The sequence below is a fragment of the Malus sylvestris genome, chromosome 5 (genome assembly GCF_916048215.2).
Source record: "Malus sylvestris chromosome 5, drMalSylv7.2, whole genome shotgun sequence".
NCBI classification, from domain to species: Eukaryota; Viridiplantae; Streptophyta; class Magnoliopsida; order Rosales; family Rosaceae; genus Malus; species Malus sylvestris.
Genome location: NC_062264.1, coordinates 46,693,137 through 46,720,765, shown reverse-complemented (window position 1 = coordinate 46,720,765; position 27,629 = coordinate 46,693,137). Strand labels below are relative to the sequence as shown.

At 37.3% G+C, this 27,629-nt stretch overlaps 2 protein-coding genes and 1 pseudogene across 6 annotated transcripts in view; all 3 read right to left on the bottom strand.

Annotated features, from left to right (window-relative positions):
• LOC126623024 (microtubule-associated protein 70-5-like) overlaps positions 1 to 27,629 on the bottom strand; it is a 31,123-nt gene that overhangs the window by 340 nt on the left and 3,154 nt on the right. Inside the window, exons 10-11 of one of the 4 annotated variants that reach the window (XM_050291703.1) lie at positions 27,432 to 27,598; positions 27,012 to 27,329 (exon numbers count right to left, since the gene is read on the bottom strand). In XM_050291703.1, the coding sequence (XP_050147660.1) occupies positions 27,311 to 27,329; positions 27,432 to 27,598 (186 nt within the window). In that variant the 3' untranslated portion in view covers positions 27,012 to 27,310. Of the gene's footprint in view, positions 1 to 27,011; positions 27,330 to 27,431; positions 27,599 to 27,629 lie in introns of those variants that run through there. The other 3 variants (XM_050291705.1, XM_050291704.1, XM_050291706.1) reach the window with 3 other exon arrangements.
• On the bottom strand, positions 76 to 7,867 carry LOC126621176 (microtubule-associated protein 70-5-like; annotated as a pseudogene).
• LOC126623025 (nucleosome assembly protein 1;2-like) lies at positions 4,357 to 23,171 on the bottom strand. Of its 2 annotated transcripts, none has more exons than XM_050291708.1 (2): positions 23,123 to 23,171; positions 4,357 to 6,428 (listed from the first exon to the last, which is right to left on the bottom strand). In XM_050291708.1, the coding sequence occupies exon 2, from the start codon at positions 5,167 to 5,169 to the stop codon at positions 4,771 to 4,773; it is 399 nt and encodes a 132-aa protein (XP_050147665.1). In that variant the 5' UTR covers positions 5,170 to 6,428; positions 23,123 to 23,171; the 3' UTR covers positions 4,357 to 4,770. The 2 variants fall into 2 exon arrangements, with proteins under 2 accessions (XP_050147665.1, XP_050147666.1); XM_050291709.1 differs by lacking the exon at positions 23,123 to 23,171 and adding an exon at positions 21,659 to 21,757.

Sequence of the window (27,629 nt, the reverse complement as noted above, 5' to 3'; positions counted from 1 at the left end):
TGTTAATCATCATAATATTAGAAATTCATGATCAAATTAGCTGACAAGGAGGAAACAAGGACACAATTGAGGCTCTTACAAATTTGTCACGCACCGCTTGGAGGAGTTTATATTTCTGCTCTTTTTGTTATCATCCATATACTTGGCTGCTGCAGTTTCTTTATCTCTAGCCACTGCTCCTCTCTTCATTTTCTTAAACTGTACATCCATGGCTTTTGTCAGCGCATCCACCTATTCATCAGCATCTAAGAAAACAGTCGTAACATGCACTCAGTACATGAATGGTGGGAATAGACACAAATTAGGGGGTGCATGGGAGGAATGTATTGTTAATTTCACCTTTATTTCTTCATCTTTAGCATTCATATCGCTCTCCTTGGCTTCGCAATGCTTAGGACCTCCTTCTGAAGCCTATCGTAGAGAAACCCGGAGACCATATCTTCACTTTCAAGGTTGGTACTTATCTTGTTGTGCGAATCCTCATTGCCACCATCTGCAGCTTTAATGTCTGCGGCAGCAGTTTTATCATTGTTGTTTTCAGTATCACTATTAGTATTTTCCTTCATTTCGGTGTTCTCCTTTTCACCACTATCAACAACTTTACTTCTAGATGCCCATATGCTTTTCTTCAACAGATGGCCAGAACCATATTTTTTTCTAAAGCTGTTCTCTCTTTTTAGCCCTCCAGCTGTTTCGTTGTCTGAATGTGGCTGTCGCTGTGGAGAGCTTCTACTGATGATGGAACCCCGCGGCTGTGATGTTGATCTCTTTGCTGAACCACCGTTGCTTGTCAGAAATCCTAAGAAGATACTAGATTTTTCCGGTTTTGGGGAACCACAAAATAAATTAGGATTACAGGAGAAGCTCGAAACATGCTTTAACCCTTCCTCGAGCGTCTTTAACCTCAGCTTCATTTTTTCCTGATGTAACATTAGAATTGAAGAATGAAAGATTCAGGTGGATAAATGGCAAAGCATTTGGAGTAACAAGATGATTGCCAAGATCATATTTTCACCTTGAGTTGTGCTTCTGTCTTCGTTGTTCTGTCCGATATAGCTAGCTTGTCTCTCAACCGTTGCATCTCTGCCTGCATATGCAAAGCAATAATTGTCCTCAAATATTTTATTTTATAGTTTTTGGCATTTTCTTTTCTTTCCTGAACAGGAAATACCTGCATTAGTCTTCTCTCTTCCAGCCACTGTTTCACGGGCATAACTTTGTCGTTGTCATCCTTCCACTCATTAGCAATCACAGTTGCTACCCGGTTTGCTGAAACTTTAATTCTTGCTAGCTCTCTCTCCAGAGTTCTCTTCTCCTCCTGTGTAGTTCCATGAGGCAACGGTTAGTACTTTGATTAATTTCCCAAATTCCAAAATTGTCGTGAAAGTAAATATGTTTTGTTTATATGTCCCTTCAAATTAATCATATGTACCCATGAAACGTACATGTAATTCTTCCATCTGCCGTTGGTAGTCACGAATAGCATTGGCTGCATCCCCACCAGCTAAAACGGCCTCCTCAAGTTCCTGAATGGTTTGACTAAGCTTTTCAACCTCTAAAACCTTTTGGCGGTTTGTTTTTTTCGAGGATTCTGTTTTCCTCCTGCATATGGTACATTGATTGGATTGAATACTCGTACTTAATTATGTTTGAGAAATGAAATAGGATCTGATGCAAAGTCATGCCTGGCAGATCTCAATCTGTCTCCTCAATTCAAAGATTTGGTTCTGAACCTCTTCAACTATTAGAGCCCTTTCTAGTGCACTTCGCAATATCCGCTCTGCTTCAAGAAGAGCTGACTCTTTTGTCTTGGTGAGGCGTTCCAACGCCTTCTTATCCTCCTGAAGTGCCGCAATCTGAAAAGGTGAAAAAGGGAGGAAAAATCCTGACTGTATACGCTATGGGCACCCGACACCAAGCTAGAACTCGGTGAGGTTTACCATCTCGTGCCAGACCTTGCAAGTCTCCTCGTAAACCCCTTGGTTCCTTCAAGAATAGTCCACCAAGAAGGATGCAAAAGAAAGAAGATTATGATCGTGGTGACTAGGGAACAGTTGGAGGAGTTGTTGAAGAGTGCTAACAAGCTCTGGTCGAAAGAAAATGGTGTTGGATTGTCAAGGAGGTTTCGGTTGGAGCCTCCAAATGGCAGCCTTCTTCGGCCATCATTTTTTAAGGATAGGATATTAGGTTTTTATCTTCCCTCCAAGCGTACGTATTCAAGAATAGTAGAACATATTTTCTAGGTACTATAATGGGTATTCATATACGTGAAATTTCCATCAATCTAAAAATTCAACATCCGTGTACGGTTACTAGTGAATAAGAGGACTAAATGTGTGAAATAAAATAATACAAAAACAAATATGTAAGTGGTTGGTTTCATTCTATTTAGGACAATATGTAAAGTGAAAAAATAAAAACAATATAGTTATCAAACGATTTTTTAGTTGAACTTAATTGTTTTCAGGTTATTTCTTTATTTATCAAGGAGTTTTCAAATATTGGCTTCGAGTTTTTAGTTTTCATTTTCATTTTCATTTTTTTTTCTAAATTGAAAGTAGTTATTGATATCAAGCCATGGATTTGTCAATCCCTACTTTGATCCAAAAAGTATCACAATTTTTACCTTTTGTTTTTGTGCTTTGATAAATATAGCTTGAATATCATTGGGAATGATAGAAACTGGTGTTCGCTTTATTGATGTTTTTATGATGATAGAATTTAGGTGGCTTCAATTTTCCAGGAACCAAAGAATCTGTGGGTTTTGGTTTTCTATTGACAAGAAACCCAAATTTTCTTTTAAATGTAAGGGGTAATGTTAGAAATTGTTGTTTCTCTACGTTAATAAGAAAATATTATTTGACAATTTGGTTGGAGAGACAAAATTTAACATAACACTTCATAATATCATATCAATCATCAATTGTAATTTGACTGTTATAATTTGACATTTTTATTGGAGATGGTCCAACTCGTCATCCATAAAAACATAACTTAATGTTAGGCTTGGTATACAAGAAGAAAAAATGCCACTAAAAGGGGCTATGATTACTTCAAGGATTACATGCATCAATTCCTATGACTTTGATCTTTTACATTGTAGCCCTAAGTGTTGTGGTTGTTGCTGAGGTTCAGCTGGTCTTGCTGCGTTGAGCCTAATAATGTTGAAGGTGTGATAATCGATGATGACGATGATTTAGAAGGAGATGTCGATGATGAAGTGGAGGAAATGAGGCAATAATGTCGATTATGATGACAATGGGGGACGAGTGGGAGTACTCGTTCGAATCGTTGGTTATGTTCTAAATGATTTTGTCACTTGTATTGGTGTTGAGCAAATCCTCAATAATTTCGCACTAGATGAGTGAGTGCGAGAAGAGTTGGTGTGCCACCTGCTTACCAACAATATCCACCCTCCATCTGGCTACGTAAAGCCTGACGATGATGATAATTTGGAAGAAGATGTCGATGGTGAAATGGTGGAAGATGCAATAATGTCGCCGATGATGACAATGGGGGAGGAGTAGGCACAGTTTGAATGGTTTTGTCACTCATATTGATGTTGAACAAATCCTCAATAATGTTGCACTAGATGAATGAGGGCGAGATGAGTTAGTGCACCACTTGCTTACCAACAATATCCACCTTACCTATCAGTATAACACTATATATGTTGTGCAACAAGGTTTGGATGAGAAAATTGATATGGCCTTGGAAGAATTGCAGGATGAAATTTGTTGGTTTGTAGAGCCAATTTCAACTATATAAAATGAGAGTTACATTGTACATAAAGGCTTGATTCTAGAGAGGTTATGGTTTGACATTGTCTTAAAGTGAAGGTGAAAAATCCTTTTTATAAAAACAAGGGTTTCCTTCGTTGTCATCATCAGCTATAAAAGGGGAAGGAAACCTTGTTTTTATAAAAAAGGATATTTCACCCTCACTTTAGGAGGATGTTAAACCCTAGCATCTCTAGTAACAAGCCTCTACGTAAAATGTAACTCTCATTTTATATGATGAAAATCGACTCTACAAACCAACAAGTTTTATCCTGCAATTCTTCTAAGGTCATATCAATTTTCTCATCCAAACTTTGTTGCACAACATATATAGTGTTATACTAATCGGTAAGGTGGATATTGTTGGTAAGCAAGTGGTACATCAACTCATCTCGCGCTCATTCATCTAGTGCAACATTATTGATGATTTGCTTAACATCAATATAAGTAACAAAACCATTCAGACCGTAACTAACTATTTGAAAGGGTATGCCTACTTCTCCTCCATTGTCATCATCAACTACATTCTTACATCTTCCTCCATTTCACCATCGACATCTCCTTCCAAATTATCATCGTCAGTAAATTATCATGCCTTCACTATCGACAAGATTTCTTTCGTCGTTTGGATGAAGTGATAAATCGATTATGCAAGTTGAATGAAACTCCACCCCCATTATGTCGAACTATTGTTCCAGAACAACTTGTAGGTCGAGCAGCAGGTCGTTTGCATCTTCACACCGTGTAATGTCTAATTGGTTTATAACCTGGCGATATGGACCATGATATGTGATGACATTTACCCATCTGGTTTATATTTTCCTAAACCACAGAGGAATATAGGGACTAGAAACCAAACAACTTGATCATCCATTTCTTCTAATGTCATATTGATTTAATGCAGACCCTATTGCACAACATAGATAATGTTATAGTGCTCAGGTGGGTGGATATGATTGGGAAGTCGGTAACGAACCAACTCATCTTGCACTCATTGATCCAGCGTATGAGCATTTGGGACTTGTTCAAGATCAATATGAGCGACCAACTCGTGCATAACATAACCAACAATTTCAACAGGTACTCCTCCCCCATTGCAATCATCACCATTATCGTCCTCATCTTCTTCCATTTCATCATCGGCGTCCCCTTCCAAATCATCACCATCATCTTCATCTATTAGCACACTTTCATCATCATCATCAGGGTCTGCAAGGCCAGCTGTCATTGCCACGACAGCTGCTGCAGCATAAGAGACGAAATGCAAAGGCTTTTCAACATTGTTGCTAGATTTTGACTTGACATCCTCATCTCTGTGCACTAACTTAGACAGAATTAAGTTTAATTGCCTGAAACATACAGAAAATGACAACTTAATAGGAATGAGCATTACTCATAAAACAATCAGACCATAACCAACTATTTGAATGAGTGCTCCTACTCGTCCCCCGTTGTCATCATCATTGACATTATTCCTTTATTTTCCTCTATTTCATCATCGACATCTCCTTCCAAATCATCATAATTGTTTATCACACCTTTATTTGCATCTTCACACTATGTAATATCTCAATGGTTTATAACCTAGTACCCACTGGTTTTTGTGCATGAAATAGGATGACATATACCAATCTAGGGTTAAGTGTGGGGTTGGTTTCTTATCTCTGAACTTTTACGTATAATTGTAGCCAACCCCACACTTAACCCTAGATTGGTATATGTCATCCTATTTCATGCACAAAAACCAGTGGGTACTAGGTTATAAACCATTGAGATATTACATAGTGTGAAGATGCAAATAAAGGTGTGATAATCAATGATGATGATTTGGAAGGAGATGTCGATAATGAAATAGAGGAAAATAAAGGAATAATGTCGATGATGATGACAACGGGGGACAAGTAGGAGCACTCATTCAAATAGTTGGTTATGGTCTGATTGTTTTATAAGTAATGGTCATTCCTATTAAGTTGTCATTTTCTGTATCTTTCAGGCAATTGAACTTAATTCTATCTAAGTTGGTGCATAGAGATGAGGATGTCAAGTCAAAATCTAGCAGCAATGTTGAAAAGCCTTTGCATTTCGTCTCTTATGCTGCAGCCATAGGCGCTACAACAGCTGTCCTGGCAATGACAGCTGGCCTTGCAGACCCTGCCGGCGCAGACCCTGATGATGATGAAGGTGTGCTAATAGATGAAGTTGATGGTGATGATTTAGAAGGGGACGCCGATGATGAAATGGAAGAAGATGAGGACGATAATGATGATGATTGCAATGGGGGAGGAGTAGGAGTACCCGTTGAAATTGTTGGTTATGGTATGCACGAGTTTCACTCATATTGATCTTGAACAAGTCCCAAATGCTGCTACGCTGGATCAATAAGTGCAAGATGAGTTGGTTCGTTACCAACTTCCCAATCATATCCACCCGCCTGAGCACTATAACATTATCTATGTTGTGTAATAGGGTCTGCATTAAATCGATATGACATTAGAAGAAATGGATGATCAAGTTGTTTGGTTTCTAGTCCCTATATTCCTCCGTGGTTTAGGAATATAAACTAGATGGGTAGATGTCATCACATATCATGGTCCATATCGCCAGGTTATAAACCAATTAGACATTACACAATGTGAAGATGCAAACGACCTGCTGCTCTACCTACAAGTTGTTCTGGAACAATAGTTCGATATAATGGAGGTGGAGTTTCATTCAACTTGCATAATCGATTTATCGCTTCATTCAAACGACGAAAGAAATCTTGGCGATGGTGAAGGCGTGATAATTGATAATTTACTGACGATGATGAAGGCGTGATAATTGATGATGATAATTTGGAAGGAGATGTCGATGGTGAAATGGAGGAAGATGCAATAATGTAGCTGATGATGACAATGGAGGAGAAGTAGGCATACCCTTTCAAATAGTTGGTTACGGTCTGAATGGTTTTGTCACTTATATTGATGTTAAGCAAATCATCAATAATGTTGCACTAGATGAATGAGCACGAGATGAGTTGATGTATCACTTGCTTACCAACAATATCCACCTTACCGATTAGTATAACACTATATATGTTGTGCAAAAAAGTTTGGATGAGAAAATTGATATGACCTTGGAAGAATTGCAGGATGAAACTTGTTGGTTTGTAGAGTCGATTTTCATCATATAAAATAAGAGTTACATTTTACGTAGAGGCTTGTTACTAGAGATGTTAGGGTTTGACATCCTGCTAAAGTGAGGGTGAAATATCCTTTTTATAAAAACAAGGTTTCCTTCCCCTTTTATAGATATCACTAGAAATTACGCCCGTGCTACTGCGGGAACCAACTGTTTCAGGCATAATCGGATGAATAAAACACATTTAAGTTGAATAAATTCAACACAATTATGAACAAATCCTTCAAAATTAAAACCCTAAACCTCCACAGAACCCAATACACAACCAAAGAGTCTACACAGATTCAAGTTTCCATATTCACAAATAACTATATTTCCATCACTTTCTCAACAACCGAACAGAAAATAACTGAAAAAGTAAAGACGAAAAATTGGAAAATGCTACCTTCCTCAGAATAAGGTCCAGAGGCTGCCTCAGATTTTGAGTCGCATAACTAAGGTTGATTACTGCTAAATGCAAAGAAGAGAAAATACATGTTATTACCTATACAAAAAGCACAATAACCAACAGGGTTTCGCTCTAATATGTTATTAATTATATTACAACAACATAAACTGAAGCAAACAAATCTGAAAACAGGGCTAACCATTGAATTCTAAGGGTTTGAGCTTCTTGGTTTCTGGTTTACATGATGATCTGCTTACTTTGTCACATTCAACTCTCGAGCATTTTCAGATAAAAAAAATCTTCACAAAAAAAGTATCTAATTTCACAAAATATATGAAACCTAAATCAAATTTCTTGATAAAAACTAAGAATAACTCCACAAATTACTAACTTGTAAAAAAAATTCAGAATCCCAGATTAAATTTCAACTTTAAAAACCCCAATTCGGACAATATATCCACAATACCTCCAAGACGCTCACCTTAACAGAATGAACAAAAACTTCCCAACTCAGTCTCATTCCCTTAAACCACTCCAACGTAAACAATCATGCTTTTAGCACAACACAAACCGTACGGGGCACAAAAATCTGGGCACAAAAATTGAAATTTGAAGCAGATCCAGATATTTTCTAGCCTCTAAAAGAAAGAGAACCCTAAATGTCAACCTCAACGTTTCAGACTCACTAAATTCTAGTGTTTCTTCAGCTTTTCTAGCAATGTGGTAGTTTCTGTGTGCGTGTGTGAGCTGAGAGAGAGAGAGAGAGAGAGAGAGAGAGAGAGAGCCGTGAGTATTTATATCAAAGGGCATGTAAGAAAACATTTGGATTTGATCAACTACAAAAAAGAATAACCAACTGCATTATAATAACATCATTGTCTCACTAAAAAAAACTCGCCAAAAATAGTATCTGTGGTTAAAGGGATGCACAAAGCACACCCTTGAAACTCAATCCCTATTATTGCATTCATATATCCTATGCATATAGTACAATGAAACATCAATATTAATCGCTAAAGAAAAGTATCATGCATATTTAAGCTCAATCCTTTTTGTAAATTTAGTGCAAAGAGATGCTTGCAATAAATAGGAAAGCAAATCTTTTTGTGCACATTGCAGCTATCTCAGCTAATTCCTAATCCAACAGTACATATTTTCTCTAACAACAAATCTTTTCCCTTTCCACCACTTTTCACTTGTGTCATTATCTCAGTAGAGAGGGTGATGGCAAACAAATGACAAAATAAAAAGTTTAAAAAAAAAAAAAATCCCAACTACCAGATTCAGTCAAATGCATACAAAATAAAAAACCACTACCAAACTAAGAAATTTAATCAAGAAATTCCACAACAGTAACTCATTTCCTTTACCTAGGCTGATTAAACTAACCTGACGAACTTCTCTTGCTGAAAATTCATGATTACAACTTATTTTCTAGAATCTCCAAACAGAAAGTTAACCTCCAAACATTTGAATAACCCGAACAAATTCCTCATGCAGCACCAAGTTCCCAAGAGCAATCCCTTGACAATGATTCAAAAGTGAAATAAAGAGAATTCAACATAGAAACTTCTATAATTTCACATGTTTCCTAAAATTACTATGCTACGTTTTCATAAAAGGGGAAACTTGTTCTAAAGTCCAAGAGCAATATCAAAGTGCTATTTGCCCCAATTCAAGAAGCAGAAATCGCACTAATACTAAATATCCATACAAAAATATCTTCATTTGAGCAAAATCCCCCTAAATTTAGCATCCACTGTTTTCATACATTCATAAATTCATTGCTGACAACAAAATATAATATAAAAAAATAAGGTCAAAAATGGACCAACAAGACCTCTTGCATTCAAATTTTTGAACCAAAAGTCAAATAATTTCAACAAAAATTTGATATTTTGGATTTCCAATTTCATATCCTTTCAAGAAAAGATCAAAAAACTAAAATTTTAACACTCCCAAAAACTGAAAATCCAATCTTTGGGAGAAATCCATGAGAGCATGCAGTTGTATCATTCAAAATATATTCCTTACCTCAACAAATTGGATTAACCAGCATAGCTAATTATTATGTAATTACACATCTAGAGCTATCAACTATAGAGAATCTTTTATCTTCAACCTTAAATATTACTCCCTTAATTAGTGCTTCTTTTCAGATCACAACATTGAATACGATTAATTAGGTGCTACATCAATGGTGATTAGTGAGGACCACTATGCTAATAAATTCTACAATGCAATTTCAAGATCTAATTGCAACAACTCGAAACCCTAGCAAAACGATCAATCGAAGCAAGAAAGAGACCTCAAGAGCGGGGATCATTTTTCTTTGAATATGAATCCGCATCATTACCCAACTACGATATAAATCCTCATAAATCCATTTCTGGAAAGTACTAAAATATCCAAAACAAATATGTGTGTGTGTGTGTGTGTGTGTGTGTGTGTATCAACATGAATATGAGGCATTGAATGGTAAATTGGATGAGCAAGTCTAAACATACCAGTGATGGCGAGTGGTGAGGATGAGCTTGATACCGACACCATGTTCTTGGGCTGCTTTCAGAACCTTCTCAGATTCAATTGGATCCACAACCGCTGCTTTTTTTGTACTCTCGCCAATAATTCTAATCACCAATAACATAGTTAAATTTTCTCTGAGTCGTATAGCAACTCATAGGGTAATAGCAAATGAACATTGATACAAAACTTGAATTAGACAGGTATAATATTATTCTCCTTAAAAGAATAACTATTTGTAAGATCATACCTTTGACTTTGGTTGGGAGTGTGCTCTCTCTGTCACTTTTGTATTGGATTTTGCGGCCAATTTCTGTGAAAAGTGAAATATATTGCTTAAAGCGATTACATATATGGCTATTAAAAAAAATTGCAATCAAAGCATGGATTAATAATTACCTCAACAACTAATGGAACCAAAGCCAAAACCCAGAGCTTCGAAGGGCAAAAAAGATCAAAGAAACAGGAATAGTCCTTCTTCCTTCCCCACTGCTGCTGCTGCCACTTTCTCTCTCTAAAAACCAATTGGAAATTGTTTAGTGAGAGACATAGAGGAGAGAGTGATGAGGATTGAACGAAAGAAGTACAAAAAACCTAAAAGAACATAGACAAAATTAAAGTTAATTACTTACAAATTCTAAATTCTAAATCCACAAAACCCAAATTAAACACAAAATTAAGGTGCCTTCGGAGGCATAAGCTTAAGAACGCAAGAAATTGGAACTTTCCAAAAGCGCAGACAGAGAGAGAAAATAAAAATGGGGGTATATTTTGGAACTCACAATAGGAGTTTTGAAGGAGGCACAGAAAGAAGATCTGTGAGGCAGATTTAATCATGATGGAACAGGGTTGTACAATTACTGTGAAAATCAAAACTCAATTAACAAAAAATATATGATAGAACTTGAGCATTTCCTAGTGAGAAAACCACCAAAAGAAAAAGAAGATATTAACTTCCATAAACACATTCCTCTTATGAACTCGAAAAAAGATATTCAATTGTAAGTATAGTCTTGTATGATAGTTTCCTAAGGTCACATAATCTCAAAACAACATCTCTGCTGTAAATAATGGTCAAGCCTGTAGCCCAAAATTAGTAGTAGGATTCTAGGCATGAATCCATCAACTATCGAATGCTACCCGATCTACCAAGAACAAATCACACTTTTTTTCAATGGTGACGATGAATTTTCAGAAGTTACAGAAGATTTTTTATCAATTGAAAAGACAATGGTCATATAAACATCAAAATCCAACAGAAACACAAAGCAACGTACTAGTTCTCTATCTTCTATGCTGTTTTCAGGTGGATCTTCCTAACTCATCCCAGAAAACCGTGCATATAGTTCACCTGCAAGCATCATCCCACAACCAGAGTTCATGAAAATTCTAAAGAAAATAAATCCGTTAGCAATTTAGAGAAATTGGAGGACCAAATCATATTAAATTTGAGTTAAATGAGCAAAGGTACACCAATTAAATAAGATACTAAACACATTTTGAATCTATGAAATAGAAGAAGAATTAAATGAGGACCAAATCCTTTTCCTCTCCCTGTCTCCTCTGTTTCAATTGCTTTCAAATGACAGACAAATACAACCACCATACATATAATCACATTTTCGGTTCCCCCAAGAACTAAAGCTGAAAAACAAAGTAGACTTCCAAAATCAAAATAATTTATTTTACCATGCTCAACGTGCTGGAAACCCAAAAGAAAAAAAAACAGAAATGAAATCAAAGGGAATAACTTCAATCACAAATGGACTTAAAGCACTCAATTAAGTGAATTCATTAATCTTCTATCCTTTTTTCCCTCAATTTTCTTGGAAACCAAATAGAAAATTAGAATTGAGTTAAACGTTATTCAAAAGGGAGAAAAGTGCCAATTCCCTATCACTCAATTTCTAATATCAAACAAACAAAATTAATCCAAACTCAAAACAACATTAAACATAAATATTCAAACTTTACTACCTTTTAGCTCTCTAATTTACTCTCAATATACACGAACAAAGTTGAGGATTCACTTTATGATAGCCACCCAACCGAAATCACACAAAATCAACAAATCATTGACAAAAACACTCATGGAGTTCTAATTAAATATGTAATTGTTGGATCATTTGCTTCTGTATGTGGAATGAATTCCTTTTATTCTCTTTTGAGATATATATATAGTTTCAACATATCCAATTCCAATTAGCACATATCCAAATTCCAATTCAATAAACCAGACATTCAAATCAATTCAAACTAAATACCTAATATTCAATCACATACCCAATTCAAACTATATGGCTAACATTCAGTAACATGTCCAATCTTTAAGCACATTTGGCATAAAAACCAAAAGAAACAGAAAAGTACCTTAAGACATTCAAGGGTCGGAAAAGTGGTTGATTTGGACGGTTGGAAAAGTGGGTGTGTGTGTGCGTGTTGAGTAGAACTGCTTTTGTGCTTTATGGCTGGTGGATATAGTAGACGAAACAGAGAAATAAAGGGAGGAAACATTGTATAACCTGTTCAAGCAAGGGAGGAAACACTTTGCAGCAACTTTAAAAGCATGCTTGTTCAAAGACATAAGCTATAATCAAAACCAAACAGAAAAATTCAATCTATTTCTAACAACAACAACCATAATTTCCTACCAAAAATAACATATCTCAACAGATTTGTTAGGAAACGATTCACAGCTATGCTCAATTCATTCAAATGTAGGAAAAAATGGGGGCACAGCCACTAATTGTAACAGCAGAAAGAAAATTGAGCTACTAATTTGAAATGACATGTTTGATTCAATGAATAAGTAGAAAAACAATAGGATTTTTAGCTGCCTCATATAATCTTTTATGCAAAGCCTTAAAATGTTATGCTCAATTCAGTCAAAAGTTGGAAAAAATGGGGTTTTTGCGATGAAATTGTCATGTTTTGATTCAATAGTTTAGACCACATGGACAAAATTGAAATTGCATGCTTCATTCATTCAAAAGTAGGGAAAAAGTCAGATTTTTTGTTGGTTTACATAAATATTTTATAGGAGGTGGTAAAATGACATGCTTAATTCATTTAAAAGTAGGGAAATGGGATTTTTTTCAGTGAAATTGTCATGTTTTGGTTAAATGTTTTAGGCAAAATGGACAAAGAAGAAAGAAAACACACCATTTGGTTAAAAGTATTTTTTTTCCTTTTGATTTTGGCCAAAACAAACGGTTCTGTCTAAACAAAGTGTTAATGATCTTCTTCCCCTGGTTTGGTACTTTGCAAAATAGCACAATGGTGCAACACCACTGCTCAATCGTGATTTCCGAATGGGTAATGCACAACAGACTAAAATTACAAAGAAATTTTAACCTAACATCAAATTTACCCAAACTCCAATCATTCCTCTGATTTGTTCCAAAAAATTACAAACACACTCTAATCTAACACTTATCAACGGGTTCCCAGACGTACAAAAAAAACGATGACAAAAAGTCACCCAAAAATTAAGCTACCAATCTCTCATGTACGTACTTGAAAAAAGTGAAGCATATACATATGTAAAATATGAATGAAATATGCAACAATTGTATAAAAACATGCATAAATGATAAACCAATCTTACAAACATGTTAAATAAACAGAAGGTATATAATAATAAAGAAGAAGAAGGAGAATGAAGTACTAAAAATAGCAAGGAAATTGTTTTTGGCGGAAGGAGATTTACCCAAAAAATAAGAGGACCGCCAGAGACACTGCCAAATTTGCGACTGATCAACGAAGGAACCAAAATGAAAAATATCCTCTCAGCGAGGAAAACCTAGCACAGGATCAGAACCAACCCAAAACAAAATGGTTACAATTTCATCCAAATCAAGCAAAACGCAAAAGAAAAACCAAACACAGCACATACCACCGTCGATCGCAACCCCAGAAATTGTGCGAAGCAATTTTACCACGGAGGAAAAAACACCCAAAACCCTAGGTTTATACAAATGGAAAACCTATTTCAGTAGAGAAGCTATAAACACTGAAAGACCAACACAACAAGAAGAAAAAGAGAAATGAAGAGGAAGTGGTATTATCATACAGTGAAGATGATAAGATCAACACTCTGACTCTATCTCAGACCTGCAAGTCGCACTGTAGTAACAATGGTGTGGAGATGAAGGAAGGAGAAGCACAGAGAGAGAGAGTATATTTTTTTTGGAAAGTATTTTCTTAATTCATTCAAATGCCTTTCCCACGGATACTTGTGTTGGGTCTTATACATCTTTTGCAACCACTAAGATGCCAGATGGCAGTTGCAACCACTTAATAGACTAATTAAGCTATTAAATCTTAAAACTAAACAGCGATTAAGATAATCACTAAGTTTATAAGCTAAGTGACTAATTCATAACATTGCCTTCCCCTTGAAGAAATAAACTTGTCGTCAAGGTTAAAAATTGAAATCAGGAAATTGTGCAGTGAACTCGTCAAAATCCTCCCAAGTTGCATCTTCCAAGTTGCCCCCTTTCCAGTGAATGAGTAGTTGGACACCCGCCACATTACCTTTCTTATACATCTTTCGCTGCAGCACCTGAAGAGGTTCTTGAGGGAGCAATCCATCATCTGTGACTGCTGGCAGAACTGGTAGAGGGTTGGCAGCTGGACCCAAGTGCTTCTTCAAACAACTCACATGGAATACAGGGTGTATCTTTGTAGTATCAGGCAGTTTCAACTTGTAGGCTACCTTCCCAATTCTTTCCAAAATCTCAAATGGCCCATAAAACTTTGGATGGAGTTTGTGATAGGAGTGTGAAGCTAGTGACTGTAATTGATAAGGGATCAATTTCAAGTACACTAAATTCCCCACTGCAAACTCTCTTTCACTCCTATGCTTATCAGCTTGCATTTTCATTCGATTCTGTGCAACAGTTAGATTTATTTTGAGCATGGCAAGCAATTTGTCCCTGGCAATAAGGTTTTGCTCAATCATGTCTAACTTGGCCAAACCAATTTCATAGGACCTGATGTGGGGTGGGGGGTATCCATACACAATCTCAAAAGGACACATTTTTGCAGAAGTGTGGTAAGATGTATTGTAGCTCCATTCTGCCCATGGTAGCCATTCCAGCCATTTCTTAGGTTACCCACTAGTGAAACACCGAAGATAAGTCTCCAAACACCTATTGACTACTTCAGTTTGCCCATCGCTCTGTGAGTGATAACCAGAGCTCATGCAAAGCCTAGACCCTTGTAATTTGAAGAATTCCTTCCAAAATGAACTAAGGAACACCGTGTCCCTATCAGTCACAATTGTGGCTGGCATGCCATGCAATTTGAATACTTTATCCATAAATTCTTGGACCATAATCACAACAGTGTATGGGTGATTCAGGGCAATGAAATGACTGTACTTAGATAATCTGTCGACCACCACCATGATGACTAATTTACCTTTGCAAATGGGTAACCCAACCACAAAGTCCATGCTTATATCTGTCCACACCCTAGAAGGTATTGGGAGTGGCTGTAATAAACCAGGAGGGGCAATAGTCTCGTACTTATTTTGCTGGCAAACTTGACATTCAGCCACCCAAGTCTTTATGTCCTTCTTCATGCCCACCCAATAGAAACTGCGTTTAATCCTGTGGTAGGTCTTCAGAACTCCTTCATGTCCAGCTGCTGGAATGGAGTGATGTTCTTCAAATATGGTCTTTTTCCAGGGAGAAGTTGGACCAATCACAATTCTAGTCTTGTACTTCAAAAAGCCATTGTCTAGTTGGTATTTAGATAACGTGGGATCCAGTGGGGAGTTAGTGTTCTGGAGCAAAGTTTTAACTTCACTGATTCTCTGTGAAACCCACGGATCATGCTCAAGACTCATTTGGAGGTCATCCAACCACCCAAAATAAGGATATGAGATGGCTGTGCACTCCAAACTAGGTCTGGAACTTGGAAAATGATTGTCAGGTAGTACCGGGGATCCATGAACTCTAGACAATACATCTGCTACAGAATTGTCCACCCCTTGTTTGTATTGGATCTCATAATCAAATCCCAGCAATTTTGCCACCCATTTTTGTTGAAATGGGGTGTTAGCTCGTTGGTTTAGAAAGTATTTCAAGCTGTTGTGATCAGACTTAATCACAAAGTGGCGCCCTTGAAGATAATTCTGCCATTTCTTGATGGCGTGCACTATGGCAATTAGCTCTCGCTCATAGGTAGAGAGAGTTTGGTTTTTGGGTCCGAGGGCCTGGCTTGTAAAAGCAATTGGTCTGCCTCTTTGTTGCAAGACTGCTCCAATACCATTCCCTGATGCGTCGCATTCTAGTTCAAAAGTAGTGGAAAAATCAGGTAAGGCAAGGACCTGGGGAGATGTCATGATCTGTTTGAGTTGCTGAAAGGCTGCTTGAGCATCACTAGACCAATGGAACCCATCTTTCTTGGTCAAGTGGTAGAGTGGTTGACATATCTTTCCATAACCCGGCACAAATTTCCGGTAGTAACCCATGAGGCCCAAGAATCCCATGAGTTCTTTAACATTAAAAGGAATTGGCCAGTTCAATATGGCCTGTATTTTGGTAGAGTCCGCATCAACTCTGTCTCGAGACACGATGTGCCCGAGGTATTCAACCTTACTTTGCCCAAATGAGCATTTCTGCTTTTTGACATATAATTGATGCTTCCTCAGTAAATAAAAAACCAAGTGGAGATGAGATAAATGGTCCTCCCAGCTCTTGCTATAAACTAGGATATCATCAAAGAACACTAGCACACATTTTCTCAGAAATGGCTTAAATATGTCATTCATTAGATTCTGGAAGGTGGCAGGGGCGATGGTCAAACCAAAAGGCATCACAAGGAACTCGTAGTGCCCGTCGTGTATCCGAAATGCAGTTTTTTCAACGTCTGCATGATGTATTCGAATCTGGTGATATCCAGCTCTCAAGTCTAATTTGGAGAAATACTATGCCCCAAACAACTCATCCAACAAATCATCGATTAAGGGGATTGGATACTTGTCCTTTACTGTGATTGCATTCAACTCTCGATAATCCATACAAAGTCACCATGTGCCGTCTTTCTTTCTGACCAACAAAACAGGAAACGAGAAATGACTGCGGCTGTGTCGAATGAATCCAGATTGTAAGAGCTCTTGAACTGCTTTTTCAATCTCATTTTGTTTGTGTAGGACTGTAATGGTATGGCCTAATACTAGGTGGTTTAGAACCTGGAAGTAATGGAATCTGGTGATCATGCGGTCTCGACGAAGGCAGTGAGACAGGAAGCACAAAAATCTCCTCAAAGGTACCCAATAAAGCCTGTAATTCATTGAGCTGCAATGGAGTAAGTTCTGAGGCTTCAAGTTTTTCAGTTTCCATGGAGTACAATAAAATGCCCATATTCGAATTGTAGAATTCCTTGTCGAGTTGCTGAAGAGATATTTCCTGTATGGAAGGGTGGGGAAGTGCACTATGTTCCAATCTATACTTTTGGCCATTTACTTCAAACTCCATGGTCAGAAGTTAAAAATCCCAAAGTATCGGGCTCACCGAGGATAGCCACTGAACTCCTAGGACTACATCGCAACCCCCCAAGGGCAAAGAATAGAGGTCAGTAGCACACTGGTAACCCTCTACTTCCATTTTCACCTGCTTGCAATATCCCTGACTTCTAACCTTTCCCCCATCCGCAATCATCACGTTGAAGGGTTTAGTGCCCTGCATATGCCATCCTAATTTCTTAACCAACCGGCCATCCACAAAGTTATGAGTACTTCCAGAATCGAGGAGTATGCGTACGGTATGACCATTCACTAATCCAGCTACTTTCATAGTGTGTAAAGGTTGAAGAGGAGGTGTGCCATAGAAGGCACTCTCACTCAACTCCATGTGATGTAATTCAGGTTGATCCATGGGTGTAATCGCATTCGAATCCTCCAATACCAAGTCATCAGCAAGGATATCAAGCATGAGAAGTTGTTTATGTGCACACTTATGCCCAATAACCCATTTATCATCACAAAACCAGCATTCACCCTTCACTTTCTTCCGTTGGACCTCTTCAGGTGTAAGTTTCTTGAATGGCAAAGCAAAAGGTTTGGGTCTAAGCAAAGAAGCAGGAGGTGCAGGAGTTGGGGTAGCTCGAGGGGGAGTGACAAGTTTGGAGGCTAGGGGTTTTAACTCAGACAATTTGGCATCAAGTTGTAAGGCAAGAGAAATGGCTTCATGCACATTAGAAGGTTTGAACAACTTAACATCAAATTTCAACTCTCTTTTTAAACCACCTAGCAAACAACTTTTCAACAAGCTAGGGCCGACATCAGATATTCGATTAGCCAAACGGCGGAACTCAGTGATATAATCGCGAATACTACCTGTTTGTCGGAGCTTAAATAAGGCCTCGGTGCAGTCTTCAAACTCTGAGGGCCCAAATTCTTGATAAAGAGCCTTGGAAAATTCGCTCCAAGTTGGAGTACAGTTCAAACAATCGCGCCAACAAAACCACTGCAGTACTTCATTTTCCAGGTGAAAGGAGACTGTGAGGACCTTAGAAGCATCAGGAACATTGTAGAGGTTGAAATACTGCTCAGATTTATAAATCCAAGCAAGAAGATCATCACCCTCGGTGAATTTAGGGAAATCGAGGCGGTGCGGCCAAGGAGGGCGGGGCGTGAAGCCACCGCCATCAAACTAATCGCGGCGAGGGTATCGGGGGTTGGTCATCCCGCGAAACTCCACATCCTCAGTCAGAATTGAAGAGGGAACGCCTGAATCTGGGACAGGGATACCCGGATCGGACGACGAGACACCATCAGCCTGCAGAAAAAGAAGCTCACGGCAGAACTGCTCAAATCCGACCGCGAGTTTAGTGTCCATGTCTTGGGAATGAGCTTGCAGAGCAGCGAAAATGGAGGAATGGATCATTTGAGGAAGATATTCCAGAGAATACTTCACTGCGGCTAAGCAAGCATCCATGACGGCTTGGCGAGAAGTGTTGGATAGGCGGGGCATACAAGAAGGACACCAGGAAAGAGTGGCTGATACCAATGATAAGATCAACACTCTGACCCTATCTCAGACCTGCAAGTCGCACTGTAGTAACAATGGTGTGGAGATGAAGGAATGAGAAGCACAGAGAGAGAGTATATTTTTTTTGGAAAGTATTTTCTTAATTCATTCAAATGCCTTTCCCACGGATACTTGTGTTGGGTCTTATACAACTTTTGCAACCATTAAGATGCCAGATGGCAATTACAACCACTTAATAGACTAATTAAGCTATTAAATCTTAAAACTAAACAGCGATTAAGATAATCACTAAGTTTATAAGCTAAGTGACTAATTCATAACATTGCCTTCCCCTTGAAGAAATAAACTTGTCGTCAAGGTTAAAAATTGAAATCAGGAAATTGTGCAGTGAACTCGTCAAAACACTTCATAATGTCATATCAATCATCAATTGTAATTTGACTGTTATAATTTGACATTTTTATTAGAGATGGTCCAACTCGTCATCCATAAAAACATAACTTAATGTTAGGTTTGGTATACAAGAAGAAAAGAATGCCACTAAAAAGGGCTATGATTACTTCAAGGATTACATGCATCAATTCCTATGACTTTCATCTTTTACATTGTAGCCCTAAGTGTTGTGGCTGCTGCTAAGGTTCAGCTGTTCTTGCAGGCCCTAGCTGCGTTGAGCCTGATAATGTTGAAGGTGTGATAATTGATGATGATGATGATGGTGATGATTTAGAAGGAGATGTCGATGATGAAGTGGAGGAAATAAGGCAATAATGTCGATGATGATGACAATGGGGGACGAGTGGGAGTACTCGTTCAAATCGTTGGTTATGCTCCAAATGATTTTGTCACTCGTATTGGTGTTAAGCAAATCCTCAATAATTTCGCACTAGATGAGCGAGTGCGAAAAGAGTTGGTGTGCCACCTGCTTACCAACAATATCCACCCTCTCTCTGGCTATGTAAAGCCTGACGATGATGAAGGCGTGATAACCGATGATGATGATTTGGAAGAAGATATCGATGGTGAAATGGAGGAAAAAACAATAATGTCGCTGATGATGACAATGGGGGATGAGTAGGCATACTTTTTCAAATAGGTGGTTACGGTTTGAATGGTTTTGTCACTCATATTGATGTTGAGCAAATCCTCAATAATGTTGCACTAGATGAATGAGGCCGAGATGAGTTAGTGCACCATTTGCTTACCAACAATATCCACCTTACCGATCAATATAACACTATATATGTTGTGCATCAAGGTTTGGATGAGAAAATTGATATGACCTTGGAAGAATTGCAGGATGAAATTTGTTGATTTGTAGAGCCGATTTCAACTATATAAAATAAGAGTTACATTGTACATAAAGGCTTGTTTCTAGAGAGGTTATGGTTTGACATCGTCTTAAAGTGAAGGTGAAAAATCCTTTTTATAAAAACAAGGGTTTCCTTCCCTTTTTATAGATATCATAGGCTAAGTAATGATGCCCAAATATTAAGGCTTAATATATGGTACAACATGAGTCCCCCAAGTCTTCAGTCAAGATAATCTTTTGCCTGGAGACTTCAAAGTGACTAGATGTCGTCGAGAGCTGGTCATTGGCATAAGGCTGGTAATGATGAAGGCGTGATCATTGATGATCATTTAGAAGGAGATGTCAATGATGAAATAGAGGAAAATAAAGCAATAATGTCAATGATGCTTACCATCAATATCCACCATCCCAATCAGTATGACATTATATATATGGTGCAACAAGGTTTGGATGTGGAAATTGATATGATGTTGGAAGAATTGCAGTATGAAATTGGTTGGTTTCTTGTCTCTGAACTTCTACGTATAATTGTAGCCGACCCCACACTTAACCCTAGATTGGTATATGTCATCCTATTTCATGCACAAAAACCAGCGAGTCCTAGGTTATAAACCATTAGGATATTATGTAGTGTGAAGATGCAATGAAGGTGTGATAATCGATGATGATGATTTGGAAGGAGATGTCGATGATGAAATAGAGGAAAATAAAGGAATAATGTCGATGATGATGACAACGGGGGACGAGTAGGAGCACTCATTCAAATAGTTGGTTATGGTTTGATTGTTTTATGAGTAATGCTCATTCCTATTAAGTTGTCATTTTCTGTATGTTTCAGGCAATTGAACTTAATTCTGTCTAAGTTGGTGGATAGAGATGAGGATGTCAAGTCAAAATCTAGCTGTAATGTTGAAAAGCCTTTGCATTTCATCTCTTATGCTGCAGCCATAAGTGCTGCATCAGCTGTCATGGCAATGACAACTAGCTTTACAGACCCTGATGATGATGAAGGTGTGCTAACAAATGAAGATGATGGTGATGATTTGGAAGGGAACGCCGATAATGAAATGGAAAAAAGATGAGGACGATAATGGTGATGATGGCAATGGGGGGGAGTAGGAATACCTGTTGAAATTGTTGGTTATGGTATGCACGAGTTGGTCACTCATATTGATCTTGAACAAGTCCCAAATGCTGCTACGCTGGATCAATGAGTGCAAGATGAGTTGGTTCGTTACTGAATTCCCAATCATATCTACCCGCCTGAGCACTATAACATTATCTATGTTGTGCAACAGGGTCTGCATTAAAACGATATGACATTAGAAGAAATGGATGATCAAGTTGTTTGGTTTCTAGTCCTTATATTCCTCTGTGGTTTAGGAATATAAACCAGATGGGTAGATGTCACCACATATCATGGTCCAGATCGGTTATAAACCAATTAGACATTACACGGTGTGAAGATGCAAACGACCTGCTGCTCGACCTACAAGTTATTCTGGAACAATAGTTCGATATAATGGAGGTGGAGTTTCATTCAACTTGCATAATCGATTTACCGCTTCATCCAAACGATGAAAGAAATCTTGTCGATGGTGAAGGCGTGATAATTGATAATTTACTGACGATGAGGAAGGCATGATAATTGATGATGATGATTTAGAAAGAGATGTCGATTGTGAAACGAAGGAAGATGCAAAATGACTAGATGTCGTCGAGAGCCGGTCATTGGCATAAGGCTGGTAATGATGAAGGCGTGATCATTGATGATCATTTAGAAGGAGATGTCGATGATGAAATAGAGGAAAATAAAGCAATAATGTCAATGATGCTTACCATCAATATCCATCATCCCAATCAGTATGACATTATATATATGGTGCAACAAGGTTTGGATGTGGAAATTGATATGATGTTGGAAGAATTGCAGTATGAAATTGGTTGGTTTCTTGTCTCTGAACTTCTACGTATAATTGTAGTCGACCCCACACTTAACCCTAGATTGGTATATATCATCCTATTTCATGCACAAAAACCAGCGAGTCCTAGGTTATAAACCATTAGGATATTATGTAGTGTGAAGATGCAATGAAGGCGTGATAATCGATGATGATGATTTGGAAGGAGATGTCGATGTTGAAATAGAGGAAAATAAAGGAATAATGTCGATGATGATGACAACGGGGGACGAGTAGGAGCACTCATTCAAATAGTTGGTTATGGTTTGATTGTTTTATGAGTAATGCTCATTCCTATTAAGTTGTCATTTTCTGTATGTTTCAGGCAATTGAACTTAATTCTGTCTAAGTTGGTGGATAGAGATGAGGATGTCAAGTCAAAATCTAGCCGTAATGTTGAAAAGCCTTTGCATTTCGTCTCTTATTCTGCAGCCATAAGCGCTGCAGCAGCTATCGTGGCAATGACAGCTGGCCTTACAGACCATGCCGGCGTAGACCCTGATGATGATGAAGGTGTGCTAACAGATGAAGATGATGATGATGATTTGAAAGGGGACGCCGATAATGAAATGGAAAAAAGATGAGGACGATAATGGTGATGATGGCAATAGGGGAGGAGTAGGAATACTTGTTGAAATTGTTGGTTATGGTATGCACGAGTTGGTCACTCATATTGATCTTAAACAAGTCTCAAATGCTGCTACGCTGGATTAATGAGTGCAAGATGAGTTGGTTCGTTACCGACTTCCTAATCATATCCACCCGCCTGAGCACTATAACATTATCTATGTTGTGCAACAGGGTCTGCATTAAAACGATATGACATTAGAAGAAATGGATGATCAAGTTGTTTGGTTTCTAGTCCCTATATTCCTTCGTGGTTTAGGAATATAAACCAGATGGGTAGATGTCATCACATATCATGGTCCAGATCGGTTATAAACCAATTAGACATTACACGGTGTGAATATGCAAACGACCTGCTGCTCGACCTACAAGTTGTTCTGGAACAATAGTTCGATATAATGGAAGTGCAGTTTCATTCAACTTGCATAATCGATTTACCGCTTCATCCAAACGACGAAAGAAATCTTGTCGATGGTGAAGGCGTGATAATTGATAATTTACTGACGATGATGAAGACGTGATAATTGATGATGATGATTTGGAAGGAAATGTCGATGGTGAAACGGAGGAAGATGCAATAATGTAGCTGAAGATGACAATGGAGGAGAAGTAGGCATACCCTTTCAAATAGTTGGTTACGGTCTGAATGGTTTTGTCACTTATATTGATGTTGAGCAAATCATCAATAATGTTGCACTAGATGAATGAGCGCGAGATGAGTTGATGTACCACTTGCTTACCAACAATATCCACCTTACCAATTAGTATAACACTATATATGTTGTGCAACAAAGTTTGGATGAGAAAATTGATATGACCTTGGAAGAATTGCAGGATGAAACTTGTTGGTTTGTAGAGTCGATTTTCATCATATAAAATGAGAGTTACATTTTACGTAGAGGCTTGTTACTAGAGATGTTAGGGTTTGACATCCTCCTAAAGTGAGGGTGAAATATCATTTTTATAAAAACAAGGTTTCCTTCCCCTTTTATAGATATCATAGGCTAAGTAATGAGGCCCAAATATTGAGGCTTAATATATACAATATGAGTCCTCCAAGTCTTTAGTCAAGAGATTTTTTTTATTGGAGACTTCAAAATGACTAGATGTCATCGAGAGCCAGTCATTGGCATATGGCTGGTAATGATTAAGGCGTGATAATTGTTGATGATTTGGAAAGAGATGCCGATGATGAAATAGAGGAAAATAAAGCAATAATGTTCGATGATGCTTACCATCACTATCCTCCATCCTAATCAGTATGACATTACATATATGGTGCAACAAGGTTTGGATGTGGAAATTGATATGATGTTGGAAGAATTGCAGTATGAAATTGGTTGGTTTCTTGTCTCTAAACTTCTACGTATAATTGTAGCCGACCCCACACTTAACCCTAGATTGGTATATATCATCCTATTTCATGCACAAAAACCAGCGAGTCTTAGGTTATAAACCATTAGGATATTATGTAGTGTGAAGATGCAATGAAGGCGTGATAATCAATGATGATGACTTGGAAGGAGATGCCTATGATGAAATAGAGGAAAACAAAGCAATATGTCAATGATGATGACAACAGGGGACGAGTAGGAGCACCCATACCAATAGTTAGTTCTGGTCTGACTGATTTTGTTACTCATATTGATGTTGAGCAAATCCTCAATGATGCTACACTAGATGAGCGAGTGTGAGATGAGTTGGTGCGCTTACCAACAATATTCATCCTTTCGATCAGTATGACATTGGGTGAGGAAATTGATATGAAGTTGGAATAATTGCATAATGAAATTGGTTGGTTTCTTGTCTTTGAACTTCTATGTAGAACTGTAGTTGAACCCACACTTATCCCTAGATTGGTAGGCGTCATCCTATTTCATGCACAAAAACCAATGGGCCCTAAGTTATAAACCATTGGGATATTGTGGATGCAAATTTTCTTCTCTTCGATCTTGGACGATTTTGCACCTACAAAACAACTAGCACCTTAGGTTAAGGCCAAAAGCCTCACGCGCCCACGATGAATGGGGGGGGGCTTTGGCCGAAGAACCTCCGATGCCAAAGTTAGAAATTTAGAGAGAAATAGTGTTTAGAGTGTTTTGGAATTTTTGCAAGAGGTTTGGAATGAGTGTTTGGTAGAAATGGGTGACTATTTATAGGACCAAATTGGTCCACATTTTCAAGAAAAGGGCCGGCCCCTTTGTGTGCTTTTGGGTGAATTTTTTGGTTTTATTAGCCACTTTATTGGCTAATAAAATACAATAGAAATAAATGGGAAGTTACTAAATTGAATGGTTATCATTATTTGGCTAATGAAGTGGAGGAAATATGAAAAGATAAGGAAAAAGAGAGGGAATGTGGCCGGCTCCTAGATGGGAGTTTAGGGTTTTGTTTTTGGTTTAATTAGCCAATTAATTGGCTAATTAAATATGAAAGGAGATATTTTATTATTTATGGTATTGATTGGCTAATTTAAAAGGGAAAGAAAGGTGGAAAAGGTAGAAAAAATGTGATGGAATAGATTTTGAATGGGGTAGCCGGCCCTATGCCATTTTTTAGGTTTGAGTGGATGTTTCAAATTGGTAATTAAGGGATGATTTTAGGAGATATGGGAAGAATATATTATTTAGATAATTAATTAACTAAATAATATATTAGGGAAATTAAGTTTTGGAAATAATTACCTATAATAAGATAATTTGGAATTGGTTACCTCTTCTGGAGCATTTTTGAATTGGTTGAGGATGATTACCCACTATTTGCGCGTAGGAATCCCGGTATGCCTCAAGGGTATTTTTGTCCTCTTTCGTTCAAAAGTCCACGTGTCGCTTGGTGAATATTTTTGGTTCCACAGATATTACGTAGTGTGAAGATGCTGACCTGTTGATCAAATTGGGAGCAGTTATGGAACAAGAGTTTAACAATATCTTGGAGGGGGCATATCATTCAACCTACATCATCTGTTTACCGCTTTATATGAAGATAAGTCTTGTAGGAGTCAGTGAAATTGAACCTTGGCTCATTGTAATCCAAATGATATGGAAAGTCCGTGCAACAGTTTAAAATGACAATAATAATGACGAATCTCCCCCTAGGCCTGGAGATAGTATTGTTGAATAAGAGTTTAACATATCTTATAAAGTATCATGCAACATATTCTCTTGTTTTTAATAACATGACTATACCCTAAACCATCGATAACATGACATGTTAAAATTATTATACTATTGATTCAGACGATAAGTTTTACATAAAAAAAAAAAAGGAAAACTAATGAAAATGGCTTGAAAATTTTGAATTTTAACGATAAAGACAAAATAAAGGGTAAAGTGAATAGTACCATAATTGACTTTTTAGCGTAAAAAATATGATTTTTCATTAAAGTGAACAGTACCGGAAGCTTTTTGTTAAAGTTCCCTAAAAAAAATTTAGTCTCAATGAATAACCTGACTTGAGCAATTTCTGGTTGTTTACTAATGGCTTTAAAGAGAGAATATCTGATTTGAGGTTTATAACTACAAATGTTGATGATGAAATTGAGAAACCAACAAAATACAATGTTTATTATTCTATAGGAGATCTGAAAGACATTAGCATTCAAACAATTACTATTTACTAAGGCAATCATTGTCTTTGCCTAATTACCTGGGCAATTATTATCTTAGTAGCGTGGGAGTGGTCTTATACTAATTGATCAGGATTATGTATCCATTATGCAGAGTGTTTTTTTGTCAGGCCATAATCGGAAAGATTACATCAGAAACCTTTACAAGGAATATTACTACTCTAAGGTGAAAGTAACTTAAATGAGACAAGTATGCTACTACCATCACGTTTTGATGACACTCGATTTTGATCCCACTTTACTCCTTGAAATTTAAAGTCATCATTTTGTTCCATAAAACTCGATTTCGATACCACTTTACACTGAAACTCAAAAGTAACCTTAAAATGTTTTATAAAGACAACCTAAAAAATGTTTTATAACATAAGTGCCCCGATGGTCGTCTGGTCCATTAATAGATATATAACAATAGTACACAATAGATTCATAACGTAAAGGAATTAACTTGGCTCAGCAATTCCTCCTCAAGATCATTTTACGTAAAAAAAATGTTAATAAAATATAAGATCATTTAGTCATCGAAATGTATAAAAACATATAGATTGATCATGTCAAAAGAATTACGAAACGTTTATCTACTCGCTACTGTTGATTGACTAAATAATCTTACTTACAAAAAAAAAAAAGGATCTTACTTTAAATTGATTTTTTTTTGTAATGATGACATTTACAGAGCAATGTATAATATAAACAGTTCTAATTACAAACATGAAGTTTCGTTAATCAATCACAAAGTATATTGAGGAGCAGCCAAGCCTTCTAATGTAAAATGTACTTTCGGATTTTCTTTATGTAGAATTCATCAAGCCTAGGTAAACACAATAAACACCAACCTAAAACGAACAAACTCATCACTCCTTTTAGGATCTTAATATTATTTCAAGTAGCTATTTCATTGGTGAATCCCTGCTTTCTTTCAAGATGCTTTTGCTACCCTACAAAAATTTCAATATGCATTTGTTAATCATCATAATATTAGAAATTCACGATCAAATTAGCTGAAAAGGAGGAAACAAGTAAACAATTGAGGCTCTTACAAATTTGTCACGCACCGTTTAGAGGAGTTTATATTTCTGCTCTTTTTGTTATCATCCATATACTTGGCTGCTGCAGTTTCTTTATCTCTAGCCACTGCTTCTCTCTTCATTTTCTTAAACTCTACTTCCATGGCTTTTGTCAGCGCATCCACCTTTTTCATCAGCATCTAAGAAAACAGTCGTAACATGCACTCAGTA